We start from the raw sequence: 16,103 nt of genomic DNA, 5'->3' as shown, positions 1-16,103 counted from the left end.
GGCAAACATATCTCACATAATGTTATCCAAGCCAGTCGGCCTGACTGACAACATGTTCGCCTCTTTCTCTCTTTCTCTCTCACCGCTTATCAAATCAAATCAAATAAATGTTATTTGTCACATGCGCCAAATACAACCGTTGTAGACCTTACTGTGAAATGCTTACTTACAAGCCCTTTAACCAACAATGCTTTAAGAAGTTAAGGGGAAAAAAGTGTTGAGTAAAAAATAGATAAGTATAAAATAAAAGTAACAAATAATTAAACAGCAGCAGTAAAATAACAATACAGGGGACACCGGTACACAGTCAATGTGCGGGAGCACCTGTGGGGTTCGAGGTAATTGAGGTAATATGTACACGTAGGTAGAGTTAAAGTGACTATGCATAGATAATAAACAGAGAGTAGCAGCAGCGTAAAAGAGGGGTCTGGGTAGCCCTTTGATTAGCTGTTCGGAGTCTTATGGCTTAGGGGTAGAAGCAGCTAAGAAGCCATTTGGACCTAGACTTGGCGCTCTGGTACCACTTGCCGTGCGGTAGCAGAGAGAACAGTCCATCACTAGGGTGTCTGGAGTCTTTGACAATTTTCAGGGCCTTCCTCTGACACCGCCTGCCATAGGGGTACTGGATGGCAGGAAGCTTGGCCCCAGTGATGTGCTGGGCCGTACGCACTACCCTCTGTAGTGGCTTGCAGTCGGAGGCTGAGCAGTTGCCATACCAGGCAGTGATGCAACCAGTCAGTATGCTCTCGATGGTGCAGCTGTAGAATCTTTTGAGGATCTGAGGACCCATGCCAAATCTTTTCAGTCTACTGAGAGGGGAAAGGCTTTGTCGTCGCCTCTTCACGGCTGTCTTAGTGTTTGGACCATGATAGTTTGTTGGTGATGTGGACACCAAGGAACTTGAAGCTCTCAACCTGCTCCTCTGCAGCTCCGTCAATGAGAATTTTCCTGTAGTCCACAATCATCACATTTGTCTTGATCACATTGAGGGAGAGGTTGCTGTCCAGGTATCACAGGGCCAGGTCTCTGACCTCCTCCCAATAGGCTGTCTCATCATTGTTGATGATCAGGCATATCACTGATGTGGCATCTGCAAACTTGATGATGCTGTTGGAGTCGTGCCTGGCCATGCAGTCATGAGTGAACAATGAGTACAGGAAGGGACTGAGCACGCACACCTGAGGGGCCCCCGTGTTGAGGATCAGCGTGGCGGGTGTGTTGTTATTCTCTTTGTGTTACAGGGCCTCTATAAAGCCCAGCAGCTCTAGTAGGGTGGTTGTATGTGCTAGACAGACTTCCAGTGCACTGTGGGATTGTGGGTTATGTGAGAGCTGAAACAATTGTCCATTGGCAGGCTCTGCCATGGAAAGCACCAAACCAAGACTAGCAGCCGCCACACAGGAAAAGAGCTCACAGTAGATGACAAGAGTCTCCTCTAACAGGCCTGTTTCACCATTCAGATGTATATTATGTTTAGTCTTCTTATGCTAAACGTTTCATTTGTGTTCATGTTGCTAACTACAAACATAGAATCCAGGTCCATCAGCATAGGCTAAATGAACACTTGGCCTACCATTGTTTGAAGGCTGGAGATATCCTCTTTTAAAATGTTATACCTATTTACCTGATATACTCTTCTTTATTCCAGCTATGATGAATGTGTCGGACCAGGTGCGACACAGATATACGTCCCCACAGACGACCCCCCTCCGTATTCCCTCACAGACCCCTGTCAGCGGGGCCACCAGCAGGCCACCTACACCAGCCTGGAGATGGAGGAGCCGTCTGCTGGAGCTGGAGCCTCTTGGGTGTCCGCCAGCAGCGCCGCCGCCTCCCACTACGCAATTGGACTGCACGAGCTCAGGCAGCAGCCAATATCCTCCATCTCCCTGTCAGCGTTCCCCCTGGAGGAAGCGCCCCCGTACGAGGTGGTGGTGAGCAGGCAGAACCAGCCCATCCCTCTGATGCCCATGGACCTGCTCAAACACCCATCAGAAGACAGCCATAGTCCCCAGAGAGCCCGGGCTGTCGCACACAGGATCCTGTAGAGCTGACTGGGATAGTCCTCTCCAATGCTCTTTGTGCAGACAGCCACACACACACACACACACACACACACACACACACACACACACACACACACACACACACACACACACACACACACACACACACACACACACACACACACACACACACACCTCCCAGCCTAACTCTCTTCTGCTTCTTCCAGTGTCCCTTTGTGCATGACAGGCAGTATCAAAAGAGAATTACTTAATGGACCGAAGCTGAAAGTTTGGGTTGAACCTAAACTCAGTCTGCGCCTTCCTCTCCTTCCCCTACCTCTTGGATAAGCTGTGTCCCCAAACTCTAAGATGTTACCCGCACCACTCCTCACTTGATCTCCCTTTACTACTGGGGCACTGCCATGAAATCACAGGGCTACTACTGGTAAACTGGGGCTGGGGGAGTATTGTCTTTCTGTCCAGAGGGAATTCACTTCATACTGTAAATTGGTCTCAGGTTAGGAGGCATTCAAGCATTTAGGAAGCATTATCAAAGTCTGTTTTTAGCACAAAAAACACTAGAGGTAACCTGAAGTGGTTTCACATAGATATTTTGTATGTACTGTTGGATTTTGTTATGTTGTAATGGAATTGCTCTTGATAAAAAAAACACAATAGAAAGAATGACTAATTTCACATTCCATCACATATCCATATGGTTTTATTAATATTTTCTATATGAAAATAATATTTGATTTATATTTAGCTGACTTTAGGACTCCCACACTCTGTAAAATGTCCAGTAATTTCAACTGATAAATATACCCCTGTGTTATACACTCTTAGAAAAAAAGGTGCTATCTAGAACCTAAACGGTTTTTTTGGCTGTCCCCATAGGAGAACCATTTAAAGAACACTTTTTGGTTCCAGGTAGAACACTTTTGGTTCCATGTCGGACCCTTTCCACAGAGGGTTCTACCTGGAACCCAAAAGGGTTCTACCTAGAACCAAGAAGGATTTGCCTATGGGGACAGCCAAAGAAACCCTTTGGAACCCTTTTTTCTAAGAGTGTTGGTATTTTTTAAATAAATTATTTTTGTGGTATACGGTTTTATATGGTTTCTGGATATAAACACGTTTACATGAGCTGGAAATACTGTCTATTCTCCACAATTAGGTTTCCCCTCTGGGGGCTGAGGTCCATTTCGATCCCAACTGCTCTGTTTCAGTCTCCGAACGTGCACTGCCACACATTTCTCTTTTCTCTCTCACTACTCCTCTTTTTGCGAAGTGCTTTTTAGGGAGTTCACAAGTGAAATGACTATGAACGTGACCCATTCGCCAGCTAACATCAAAGTACAACATAGCTTGTAGCAGAGATACAATGGTATTTGACAATTGGTGGGAAGGAAAAATTAGATTTGCGCACAGTTTACTGTGATGAGAGATTTACTATACTTTAGTACTGACATCTTTGATATTATAATAAATAATCCATTTTTTTTCTCCAAAATATTATTCCGCCTAAACACATTGCATTTTTCAATATGCTGGAATATTTTTAATGCTTCCAAATGATTATTCAATATGTTGTTTTTGGTTGTGAGTATTCATTGTACAGATAAACTCTCTTCAGTTGAAATGTTTTTGCATGTCTGTCATCCATGTATAAATGGTATAGAAATGTCTGTGCCTGCCAAGCACTACGTCTAAGACTGTTAGACTGCTTAACATTGTAGCCACAATAACTTACAACTTATTAACACATTAAGAGCTTTCCTTTTCCAAATAGCTTGCTATTTTTCAAGGCTTGTGTTACTTTGTTGTTATTCAGATAAGTCTATGTTCATCATTAAAACCCCAGAAAAAGCACACAGTCGGAAAATGTGACATAATGTCCAAATTTTGTGTATACAACCGTATTTGTGGAGTCAGTTACCCCCTGTCACCTTTGCATTTGGCCCCAGAACTTGGTATCTCTGTTCCAGCCAACTCTTTCTCATAGTCTCCCTCATTTATCTTACCAAATCCCTTATTGTGAAGTGATATCCTCACTGATAAACCCTTAAAGAATATTTTATATATGACTTAGTCGCATGATTGCATTGCTGGCATTGTGGATAAAAGTTATAGAGATGAGTATTTATTTAGAATAGCTTTAACAATAATGTGTATAACTGTGGAAAGACTACTATTATATAGTTGTTGTGAGATTCACCAGAATGTAGATGTACGACAACACAGATGCTTCGCACTAGGCAAACATGTCTAAAGATTAAAGATCAACAGGTTATTTTTCTTGCGTTACATTCTTGTGCCAATCATCATCGAGTGGATTTGACTGAGAGAGTTTGTTAAATGGCTTTTAAAACCAAATGCTGTTCTCGGCACGCGTTAATACATAGTCTATTTGTGGTCAGAAATGTCATGTCAAGCCCTATAAATAAAGCGATGTTTGGGCTAAAAATGATGTGTTAATAACTTGACAATGAGCATTTGTGCTTATTATTATGTAGCTACTGCAAATCTAGCGATGCTATACAATAATAATGATGGGCTTGTGTTTCACCAACTGAAATCTAAAAGTGCAATGCAGTGAATAGTACAACGTATTAGATTGTGTGCATTGTGACACACACAGAGGTATCTAGAAATGCAACTTTACAAGTCAGTAGAAATGCTCTGTAACTGTGTTGGAAGACCTAGTCCAACACCTGTTGAGGTAAAACTGCAATGCGGTTCACTCTGGTCTTACATGCTGTTTTGTCTTTGTTGTTTACTTCCTTTTGGTAGCACAATAAGTACATGTTCAACATAAATGTGAAATAATGTGTAATACTGTACATGTACACTTCCAATGTATAGTTTCCCTATAAGTCCCACTGTTGTGCACAACTGTCCTGTGTGACAAAAAAAAAGTTTCCTATAATCACAGTCATCAACGTAAATCCATGTTTTGTATTAGAGCTTTTATTAATTTCTTATATTGGGGAAAGTAAATAAATTTGACCTCTATGATTTGAGTCGGTGTGACTGTTCGTTCTGGTTTTGCGACTCTGGGCATTGAAATCTACAGGAGTAGCTGTAATATAAATAGGAGGAGGAGCATTACTATTAATAAACATAGGGATGACAGAGGAGGGAGCTGGGGATGAGTGTTTGTATGGCATCCAAAAGTGCAGAAACAGTGTAGCGCAATTATCTACATTGGCAAAATGTTTCCCTAAACGTTTTTCCAAATCGAATCTTGCTATGTATAATGCATGGGAATATGCTTTGACATCCTGTCTGTTGACAGCCATTCGTTCCCCTCTGATCTGCTCTGACTGTTGTGTTTGGGTGGTGGGCTAGCTAGCTAATGTAAATCCGACTGAGCAGATGGTCTGTGCGGTTGCTCTGCTCCTAATTACCCTCGTTGCCCAGTGCAAGGCTCTTATTAGGGCGTGCCAGCAGAAAGCTAATTTCATCTAGTGCCACTGCACTCGAGATAATAAGTCCACAGCGTCCATTATGGGGCTTTGTGAATACTGCACTCACCCGGATCTTATTGACTTAGGAGGGGAATCATTTAAACTGTGTTTTCCTTCCTGGCGAGACTGACAAAGCAGAAGAGAGCTCTCTGGAGCAGCTCTGGTCTCTGTCGTGAGTTAGAGGTGAGGGAGGTTACCATTGGTCAGGCAGACATCATCTGGGAAAGAACCTCAATTGATGTGTCTTACAACGATGCCTCCAAGGTACCCAATCATCTAAATGCCTGAACAATCACCATGCCATTGCAAAATAGTTGTAACATTATCACTATTCAACTGAAATATTCTCTAAATCAGGCTCCCAAGGTAGGGAGGAGATGCCGCTATGCATTCATAATTCAAGGGTTTATCATCATTCTTTATCTCGTTGTTTTTGGTAGGACGTGTAACATCTATCACCTGTAGAAACACAGAAAAACAACCCGAATGGAGAGAGATACACTGGAAGTTGATTAATTAGCATTACAGAGAATAACTGATACAGCCTTTTCAGCATCATCTCAGGTTTGTGGCATTAATAGAATATTATATATTTTTCTTTCCTGTAGCACCATCTGTTGGAAGACGCATGTCTTCAGTCTATAACGGATGTTATATTTTATCCTCTAGATGTCAGTCGTACTATGCAGCACAAAACCGATACTGGAGAAGAAACTTAATTGATACATGGGGAAATCTAATGTCACCGTAACTGTAGCGAAACAGTCATGCTTCCGCATATTGTCTTTTTTTTACCCATTTGACTAGCCTTTCAGATCAATAGTGTGCTGCCTCTTTCACTCGTCATACTTCCTTGTTCCTATGTTGTTTCTAAATCAGATAAGAAGCGTGTAGCCTAACTAAACAGTCTTTTTCAACAACAACAAATATGCAGGGTGGTGACGGTGACCAAACGCCTATAGCACGTAAAGAGGCTTTCGACGATTACCTAAATTACTATGATCAGATTTGGAGTAAGGGTAACCTGAAACTATGCCAAGAGAAACAGGTTAGCGTGGAAGCTAGACGATTTTTGCTGTTAGAAACAGACCCCGGAGAAAGATTTTCTCATTTTGACTTCTACTTTACTGCATTCGAATGCGTAAAACAAGGCTTTAAAGATTGTCGAACATTCTTCAGCGCGCTCATTAAAGCCACAGAGGTGTTGGAGATGTTCTGTGTAAATCTGTTTCTTTACCCGTGGAAGAAGGAAATCAAGATTGTCAAGGTAAAAATATAAATAGTATGGTATTCATATTTCGACAATTAGGCTTATTTTGTCTTGCACACAAGAAAATGGGGTGCAGAGATGACTAGACTTAGGCTAGCCTAATGCACATGCACAAATGATTATTATCAGAGTAAGAAGTAATGAGAGGGATTATATATGACTATGATTTTACATTGAAATGCCATCTCTAATCACAAGCCACATATTCAAAGGTGCAGCTGTCACATGTCAGGAAGTGAAAGTAAACTGTATGAGGCTATATTATTTGCCAGGCTTGTGAAATTATGTGATAATTAACACTTATCTCCCACTCAGACTTTCACTGGCCCCTTTGTCTACTGCATCCAGCCGGTCCTGACAAAGAGTGCCACGAAAAGTATCCTTGAAACGATAGGATATCATCTGGAAACTGACACAGAGTACCGACTCACAAACAATGCAGACCCTGAAACAGCCATGAAAATGGGTTTTGAGCTTTTCCTGGCGCGAACAGAGTGTGAGTACCTGTTGGAGCTCATGGGACAGCGGTCACAGCATGAGTGTCTGGAGATTCTACAGAGGAGAGCTGCACGACTACCTCACACCCAGAGGGCTGCCGAGGAGACAGCAAAGGAGTCTGAAACAGAGCCCTTACAAATGCAGAAAGAAGAGGAGAACGAGGATAAGGGTCTATCAAATGGTTGTTCCCTGGTAGACCCAGGACCAGTGGAGACAGATGAGGGAGACTTAACTGAGGAGAACCCTGTCACCGCTAGCACACCAGGCAGGCAACAGGATGATGGACAGATACCCCTCAACCTGGAGGTTCAGTCCATTGAGCCGACACACTCTCCAGGAATCAGACCACCCAGGGCATTCTTGAACGATGACAGATCTATCCTGGAGATTCAGCAGAATTACCCAGACCTTGCCATAAGGCAGAAGCCAATATTCAGTAAGCCACTGGGTGGACATCCTGTATCGCGAAGGCGACTTATCAAAGAGAACGCACCCGAGGAAGGTGGCAGTGCAGCCAATTTAGCTGGCAGTGATGTAAGTGGTCCGCAGTCCATCTCCATTCACAACACAGCAGCACCAAAACCCCATCTCACAGAACCAGTCCCAAAACTCCAGCCTCCAGAAGATAAGGCCTACAAGACTACTGCCACGCTCCACGGACCAACTCCTCCACAGGTAGAAGTGACCAAAGAGGGTCAGGAGGCCGATGATGCAGATAAGCTGACCAAGCTGGCTGAGAGGATTGGCCAACTGCATGTCCATGAGCACGAGATGGAGGACAACAAGGTGAAGGAGAACCTGAAATACCCTGTAGAAGAGACAGCACCACCACATGCCAGTTGCAATGACCATGATGGGTCTCCTCAACAGGATTCTGCAGGGGACCAGAGCCAGCCCATAATGTGCCATCCCTCTCTGGTGCCGGTTTGTAACATCCCAGGCTGTAGCACCTGTGAAGTAGCAGACGGTCCCCACAAACACATTCTTAGTAGGGACACCATCAAAGAGCCACCTCACTCCATCTATGTCCCAACCAGCCACCTGAACCCCTCAGTGTTTGATCCTACTGCTGCTGACCACCAGCCCTCCACAGGCCCTCAGCACCAGGACATGGAGGGCCCCATCCCTCAAACCACAGAGGACGAGCTGCTTCAGACCTATGTCATGGTGGACGAGCCTTAGAGGAAGTACGGTCATGATCAGAACACAGAGGGAAATTGATTGACAGGTCTGAAACATCACTTGCCACTAAGTTGTTTTGGTCTGGGGCGATTCAATCAGTGGAGGCTGCCGAGGGGAGAATGGCTCATAAATGTCTGGAATTGAGTAGATGGAATGGCATCAATCCATGTTTCGATACCATTCCAATCTTTCTGCTCCAGCCATTACCACAAGCCCGTCATCTTCCAATTAAGGTGCAACCAACCTCCTGTGGATTCAATGTATGAAGGTGACAAGAATGACCTCGTTGAATTTAATGCATCTTCTGTATTTTCTGGCATTTGCTTTGCACCGTTTCTCAGGTGATAGACTTTTAATACAATGTTAATTATACTTGACCTAATTTATGAGGTGGAGGTAATGTTTCCACTGTGTCCTCTTACAGTGACAGTGCCTTACTGAAATGTATTCTATGCCAATCCTGCACTTACTTTCTTTCCTTGCTGATTGTCATTGAGACTACTGAATGCTTTGTAATGTTTATGAAAATGTTAGTCCAATTGTATTCAGAATGTTATGACCTTTTTTAACTCATAAAAATGTGAAAAACTTTCATGGTCTTCAGAAGTTCAAGTGGATCATACAAAAGACAGTTACACTAACTTTATTCAGCAATATTGCATAAATTAACATGTTATTGTACAAAAATCACTTTTAGGCATTTATTAAAACGAACTCAGCGAAAAAAGTACAATATTTAAACCCGATAACCGTTTACAACTAGTGCAATTCCAGCCTGACAACACGCTCCTCTATATATTATCAGTAAATAAAATAAGAACAAAACACATAGCTATGTTAGTCAGCAGCCCCTTAAAATATATGCTTTGTATTACAGAGGTGGTACCGCTATGTCCCAGCAGTTGTAAAATGTAGGTATTATTGTAGGGCTGTCACCACGTGATCAACATTACGAAACCAACAATGCATCATGTTCCCGTATAGAGAGAATCCACCATGGTCAGTGAAACAAACAAAAACGACCAAGTACATATGTAACATAGGTTGGAAAGCGACTTGTAGCAGTAAATATACAGTATGGAATACTTGCGGTCTGAAAATGTACCGGTCAGAGTTGTTCTAAGACAGTGTGTAACAGTGGGCAAGAAACTCCACTAGCTGGTTCTGGTGTTCTCTCTTGGACTATAATAACCTGCTTTACACACAAGAAACATATATACTGCCATTGTTGGTGCAGCAGATGTACAGTGCCTTCGGAAAGTATTCATACCCTTTGACTTTTTCCACCTTTTGTTACGTTACAGCCTTAGTCTAAAATGAATTAAATAAATATAAATCCTCAGCAACCTTCACACAATACCCCATAATGACAAAGCGAAAAGAAAAAAAAAACAGATTAAGAAATGTTTGCAAATGTATACAAAATAAATAAATAAAGTATTCAGACCCTTTGCTATGAGACTCGAAATTGAGCTCAGATGCATCCTGTTTCCATTGATCATACTTGAGATGTTTCTACAACTTGATTGGAGTCCACCTGTGGTAAATTCAATTGATTGGACAAGATTTGGAAAGGCACACTCCTGCCTATATAAGGTACCACAGTTGACGGTGCATGTCAGAGCAAAAACCAAGGCATGAGGACGAAGGAATTGTCCGTAGAGCGCCGAGACAGGATTGTGTCGAGGGTTACCAAAACATTTATGCAGCATTGAAAGGTCCCCAAGAACACAGTGGCCTCCATCATTCGTAAATGGAAGAAGTTTGGAACCACCAATACTCTTCCTAGCGCTGGCCGCCCAGCCAAACTGAGCAATCGGGGGAGAAGGGTCTTGGTCAGGGAGGTGACCAAGAACCTAATCCTCGCTCTGACAGAGCTCTCGAGTTCTTCTGTGGAGATGGGAGAACATTCCAGAAGGACAACCATCTCTGCAGCACTCCACCAATCAGGCCTTTATGGTAGAGTGGCCAGACGGAAGCCACTCCTCAGTAAAAAGGCACATGACAGCACGCCTGGAGTTTGCCAAAAGGCAACTAAAGACTCTCAGACCAAGAGAAACAAGACTCTGGTCTGATGAAACCAATATTGAACTCTTTGGCATGAATACAAAGCCTCACTTCTGGAAGAAACATGGCACCATCCATACGGTGAATCACGGCGGTGGCAGCATTATGCTTTGGGATGTTTTTTAGCGGCAGGAACAGGGAAACTAGTCAGGTTTGAGGAACAAATTAACAAAGCAAAGTACAGAGAGATCCTTGATGAAAACCTGCTCCAGAGCACTCAGGACCTCAGACTGGGTCGAAGGTTCCCCTTCCAACAGGACAACGACCCTAAGCACACGGCCAAGACAAAGCAGGAGTGGCTTTGGGACAAGTATTTGAATGTCCTTGAGTGGCCCAGCTAGAGCCCGGACTTTAACCTGATCCGACATCTCTGTTGAGACCTGAAAATAGCTGTGCAGCAACGCTCCCTATCCAACCTAAGAGAGCTTGAGAGGATCTGCAGAGAAGAATGGGATGAACTCTCCAAATACAGGTGTGCAAAGCTTGTAGCGTCATACCCAAGAATAATTAAGGCTGTAATCTCCGCCTAAGGTGCTTCAACAAAGTACTGAGTAAAGGTTCTGAATACTTATGTAAAATGCGGTATCAGTTTTATTTTTTATACATTTGAAAACATTTCTAAAAACCTGTTTTTGCTTTGTCATTATGGGGTATTGTGAGTAGATTTGGTGGGGGGGGCGACAATTAAGTCAATTTTAGAATAAGGCTGCAACCTAAAAAAAATGTGGAAAAAGTCAAGGGGTCTGAATACTGAGTACTTCACTCACACATTGCTCCCTGCTAAAATCTTCTCTCTGTTCTCCTCATACTGGTGGAGCATCTTCTGCAAGTCATCGTCTGCTGGAATTACCTGAAAATATTGAAATACACTTAGTATTCCAAACATTATGAACACCTTCCTAATATTGAGTTGCACGCCTCCCCCTTTGCCCTCAGAACAGCCTCAATTTGTCAACACATGGACTCTACAAGGTGTTGAAAGCATTCCACAGGGATGCCGGCCAATGTTGACTCCAATGCTTTCCACAATTGTGTCAAGTTGGCTGGATGTCCTTTTGGGTGGTGGACCATTCTTGATAAACATGGGAAACTGTTGAGTGTGAAAAACACAGCAGCATTGCAGTTCTTGACACAACCCGGTGCACCTTGCACCTACTACCATACCCTGTTCAAAGGCACTTCAATGTTTTATCTTGCCCATTCACCCTCTGAATGGCACACATACACAATCCATGTCTCAATTCTCAAGGCTTAAAAATCCTTCTTTACCCGTCTCCTCTCCTTCATCTACACTGAAGTGGATTTAACAAGTTACATCAATAAGACTGACCATAACTTTCACCTGGTCAGTCTGTGTCACGTATACTACTTCTCCTGCGCACAAGGTGGTCAGGCTGCTCATTATTAAGCACACTTGTCACCATCGTTACGCGCCTCATCAGACTCAATCACCTGCCTGATTACCTTCCCTAATATATATATCACTCCCTTTGGTTCTTTCCCTAGGCGTTGTTGTTTCATGTCTGTACGCTACTCGTGTTTCATTCCATGTGTTATTTATTATTTTAAAAGGTACTCGATGAACTTGCTTCCCGACTATCAGCGTACACATTACAAAATAACGCCTCACCAAAGGGGAGCATCGGGGAGTTTTTTTGTTTTTTTTTGTTGAGTGTAGGTGATGTTGGGTCCGGGTGCAGCTACCGGAGCAACCGGGTATGCCTCGGCCGGCTCGGCAGAGCTCCCTCGCTTGTTCCTTGTGTTATTTATTATTAAAAGTCACTCCCTGAACTCATTAAATGTTGTGGAACTGCCTTTACAGATTATAGTAAGGTGAACAAAAACAGAGCTGTTTAACAATCACTTACCTGCATGCCTGCCTTTCTATTCAACAACTGACTATTTCCCAACAATGAAAAACAAGGATTCCTTAACACCGATGACCAATACTCTGGTGCTTATCACAGGAGACACTAGAACGTATAAACAATGTTCATTAATTGACCATTGTCACCCAAACGCACGTGTGAAAATGATTGATCACTCACAAGGACTGGAGCAGGAACATTGAAGGACGTCTTCTTTATCAGCCAGTCTTCATACAGCTGATGGATTGCCTCTAAATATTCCTTTACAAATAAATAAAAAAGCGAGAAGGATAGTAGGATGAGAGATTAGGGCAAGAGACGAGTCTTACAACTCCTCGGAAGTGAGACCAAGAACACCATTGAGAATCTGTCAGTCTTCTACCCTCACCAAAGGAATGATCTTCTCCTCCTCCCTGCATCGCTCTTTCAGCCTCTCGTGGCAGGTCTGTGGAGACGACTGGAGGTAAACTAAAACAGAGGAGGAACTAAGTGAACAAGGTTCTACCAAGGACCCCAACATCGCCAGAATAAAGTAGAAAGCGTGTGTTTCTACACAGCTTACCAATAAGATCCACAGGAATGGAAATGTTCTGTGTGATCCACTCAAACCACTCACTAAGAACAGCAAAGTCCACCTCTGGCATCTTCCCACTGCAGAGAGCAAAATAGTACATGAAATTAACTAGATTGGACACAAATGAAAACCAGCTATAAAGTGGTGTGAAATATACCATGTGCATTACCTTCTGAAAAGATTTTCCACAAAGATGTACTTGGCACTGTAGATGGACCTTTCCATCATTCTCACTGGGGCTGACTGGAATCAACAAACACAAAACAGACCATGTTAATTATGCAATGTAAAATGCACGTCTTTGTACTTGGTGAAAGAGAAATCTGTACTATTGATAGAACACATGCAACAGTAGCGAAACAGTAGGATATCAGTGCAACGTTTTAGTGTACCTACCATTGTGGAGAGGTGTCGGTCCAGCATGGTTAGCTGAACATAGGTCTGTAGAGTGATGCCCCATCGAGTAGGGTCCTGGTACATCAACCCCTGCAGGAGGGGAGGAGCTAACATCAGCATACAATATGTCATTTATCAAAATGAACCATCTTCTTTATAATGGTCACGTACCAGGGGGTTGTGCCCTCGAACATTCCTCCATTTGGAAACTGGCTCAGTCAGCACCTGAGAAATCAAAAGTAAAATTGTGATTTCATTTTACACACATTGCAGCATAAGGATAAAAGGAAAATTAATAATTGCTACGTTTTGAACAAGCGTGTTGCATGTTTTTTTTGTTTTACCTCAATGTTACTGGTTTTGCTGAAATACTGTAGGCATGTCGTCTTCCCACTAGCAATATTCCCCTCTATAAAGACCTAAAGAAAAAGAACAAGATACATGTGTTGAATTCTCCCTCAAGTATATAGGCAGCAAATGTCTTAATATCAATTTCAAAGATTTTCATGGATTTAAAATGACAACATATCAGTACATACCACTAACTGCTTATCCTTCCCATTCCGCACCAGCTTTCCTTGGGAGAAGTAAGAGAACATTGTGAGATAACCTGACTTCTTGGTTTCACCTCCAGTCAGTAGCTATGGTAAAGCAAAACCGATAAGGATGTTAATATAGGTGATGCAACCAGGTTTGGTTCGAACAAATTGATGAGCATGTAGCCTCACTGACAGTAGTGGTAGATAATAGCACTGCTCATGGATGGTTCGACAGGAATGGGCATGTCTAATCTGCATTTTAGAAATGTTGCATTAAAAAATATATATTTACAGCATGTACTGGTGGTAGCTAAAGTGAGCTCAGAATATAAGTGTATTGTTTCTAAACAACATTTGTCACATTAGATTGTAAACTAGGCTATTCAAGTTGTAAAAGAATGAGTAGGCCTATGTTGTTACTGTTGTTCTGATGCAACATTGTAACACATCATTTGTAACATGACATTGTAACATTAGTCTACAACGTGTATCATTCTACCGCTCTGTATTGAAACAATGTTTCAGGCCAGGGAATAAATATATTTTATGAATGGGCACCTACTTGAGACGTGCTGTGTATTGTTACTATGGGTTCTCGTCTGGCAGAGCTCACCGCGCTTATCACCAAATCTTTTGCAGCGAATAGCCACTAATCGCGTTGACGTGACAGCAGCGTTAGAAGATAGTCGTATAGCAGATCTCCACAAATTGTTCATACAAAACGACATCTCGCATAATTATCTGAAACACACAGGGCTCGACTGTCACGTGGCATTCCAGTTCCGTGTATCAAATAACCTCTTCCTGGTTCATGATATGGAGATTGTTTTTCTATTGGTTGAAGCGCTGTATTTGTTCTGAGACCTGCGTTCCCTCCACCAACCACCATCACCATTGAGGGCAAAAAATATATAGAAACTGATTCTCGTTCAGTGAGAGACTCATGTATAGATAACTACTGTTACCGTTTTTTTATGCTAGATTATCAGTACAGTAATGATGAGGATCATTAAAATGCATAGGCCTATATGAAAAAGTCAATCAAATATGTTCTAATTGTAATATTCTTTGCAGATTGATTGACATTTTCAGATCATGATTAATTTGGACAAGAGGAATACCTATGTAAGAATGCTGTTCATTGACTACAGCTATAGCTCAGCATTTAACACCAAATAACCCTCGTCATTAAACTCCCGACCTGTGGAACTGGACTTTCTGACGGGCCGCCCCAAGGTGGTGAAGGTAGAAAACAACATCTCCACTTTGCTGATCCTCAACACTGGGGCCCCGCAAAGGTGCGTTCTCAGCCCTATCCTGTAGTCCCTGTTCACCCATGACTGCGTGGCCATGTACGCTTCCAACTACACCATCAAGTTTGCAGATGACACTACAGTGGTAGGCCTGGTTACCAACAATGACGAGACAGCCTACAGGGAGGAGGTGAGGGCCCTCAGAGTGTGGTGTCAGGAAAATATCCTCTCATTCAAAGTCAACAAAACAAAGGAGATGATCGTGGATTTACGGAAACAGCAGAGGGAGCACCCCTCCCCCATCCACATAGACGGGACAGTAGTGGAGAAGGTGGAACGTTTTGAATTCTTCGGCGTACACATCACGGACAAACTGAAATGGTCCACCCACACAGACAGCGTGGTGAAGAGGCTGAAGAAATGTGTTGTGTCATTTAAAACACTCAGAAACTTTTACAGATGAACACTAGAGAGCATCCTGTCGGGTGTATCGCCGACTGGTACGGCAATTGCACCGTCCTCAACCGTAAGTCTCTCCAGAGGGTAGTAAGGTCGACCCCACAACACACCAGAGGGTAGTAAGGTCGACCCCACAACACATCACCAGGTGCAAACTACCTGCCCTCCAGGACACCTACAGCACCCACAGGAACGCCAAAAAGATAATCAAGGACAGCAATCACCCGAGCCACTGCCTGTTCACCCCGCTATCATCCAGAAGGCGAGGTCAGTACAGGTGCATCAAAGCTGGGACCGAGAGGCTGAAAAACAGCTTCTATCTCAAGGCCATCAGACTGTTAATCAGCCATCACTAACATAGAGAGGCTGCTGCTAACATACAGACTCAAATCTCTGGCCACATAAATAAACGGACTTAATAAAGGTATCACTTGTCACTTTAAATAACGCCGCTTTAATAATGTTCACATAGAGGTATCACTGGTCACTTTAAATGCGCTACTTTAATCATGTTTACATAT

At 43.0% G+C, this 16,103-nt stretch overlaps 3 protein-coding genes across 6 annotated transcripts in view; 2 read left to right on the top strand and 1 right to left on the bottom strand.

The window, feature by feature from the left end:
* The window catches only part of LOC124033852 (protein BEAN1-like), a 42,387-nt gene extending 40,281 nt beyond the window's left edge, over positions 1-2,106 (top strand). For all 3 annotated transcript variants that reach the window (XM_046346222.1, XM_046346223.1, XM_046346221.1), the window contains one exon: positions 1,649-2,106. In XM_046346222.1, coding sequence (XP_046202178.1) covers positions 1,649-2,048 — 400 coding nt within the window. In that variant the 3' untranslated portion in view covers positions 2,049-2,106. The remainder of the gene's footprint in view (positions 1-1,648) is intronic.
* Positions 2,107-6,142: 4,036 nt separating this feature from the next.
* Positions 6,143-9,018, top strand: si:ch211-189a15.5. The gene is made up of 2 exons (XM_046345112.1): positions 6,143-6,743; positions 7,062-9,018. The coding sequence occupies exons 1-2, from the start codon at positions 6,405-6,407 to the stop codon at positions 8,424-8,426; spliced, it is 1,704 nt and encodes a 567-aa protein (XP_046201068.1). The 5' UTR covers positions 6,143-6,404; the 3' UTR covers positions 8,427-9,018.
* Positions 9,019-11,096: 2,078 nt separating this feature from the next.
* LOC124033848 (thymidine kinase 2, mitochondrial-like) lies at positions 11,097-14,644 on the bottom strand. Of its 2 annotated transcripts, none has more exons than XM_046346216.1 (10): positions 14,433-14,569; positions 13,871-13,972; positions 13,676-13,750; positions 13,503-13,556; positions 13,332-13,421; positions 13,105-13,178; positions 12,924-13,012; positions 12,750-12,829; positions 12,542-12,622; positions 11,097-11,343 (listed from the first exon to the last, which is right to left on the bottom strand). In XM_046346216.1, exons 2-10 carry the CDS (start codon positions 13,928-13,930, stop codon positions 11,257-11,259), a joined length of 690 nt encoding a protein of 229 aa, XP_046202172.1. In that variant the 5' UTR covers positions 13,931-13,972; positions 14,433-14,569; the 3' UTR covers positions 11,097-11,256. The 2 variants fall into 2 exon arrangements, with proteins under 2 accessions (XP_046202172.1, XP_046202170.1); XM_046346214.1 differs by having other exon boundaries at positions 11,098-11,343; positions 13,871-13,908; positions 14,433-14,644.
* Between the last annotated feature and the right edge of the window lie 1,459 nt (positions 14,645-16,103).

The sequence above is a fragment of the Oncorhynchus gorbuscha genome, linkage group LG04 (genome assembly GCF_021184085.1).
Source record: "Oncorhynchus gorbuscha isolate QuinsamMale2020 ecotype Even-year linkage group LG04, OgorEven_v1.0, whole genome shotgun sequence".
Taxonomy (NCBI): Eukaryota; Metazoa; Chordata; class Actinopteri; order Salmoniformes; family Salmonidae; genus Oncorhynchus; species Oncorhynchus gorbuscha.
The sequence above is the reverse complement of the archived record's forward strand: the minus strand, read 5'-3'. Positions and strand labels throughout refer to the sequence as shown.

Coding starts and splice junctions, on each gene's coding strand:
- LOC124033848 (XM_046346214.1), bottom strand. CDS start 14,598: ATGTCGTTTTGTATGAACAATTTGTGGAGATCTGCTATACGACTATCT. Junction 13,422..13,502: donor TTCGAGGGCACAACCCCCTG/GTACGTGACCAT, acceptor CCCCTCCTGCAG/GGGTTGATGTACCAGGACCC. Junction 12,623..12,749: donor AGGAGAAGATCATTCCTTTG/GTGAGGGTAGAA, acceptor TTATTTGTAAAG/GAATATTTAGAGGCAATCCA.
- si:ch211-189a15.5 (XM_046345112.1), top strand. CDS start 6,405: ATGCAGGGTGGTGACGGTGACCAAACGCCTATAGCACGTAAAGAGGCT. Junction 6,744..7,061: donor AGGAAATCAAGATTGTCAAG/GTAAAAATATAA, acceptor TCTCCCACTCAG/ACTTTCACTGGCCCCTTTGT.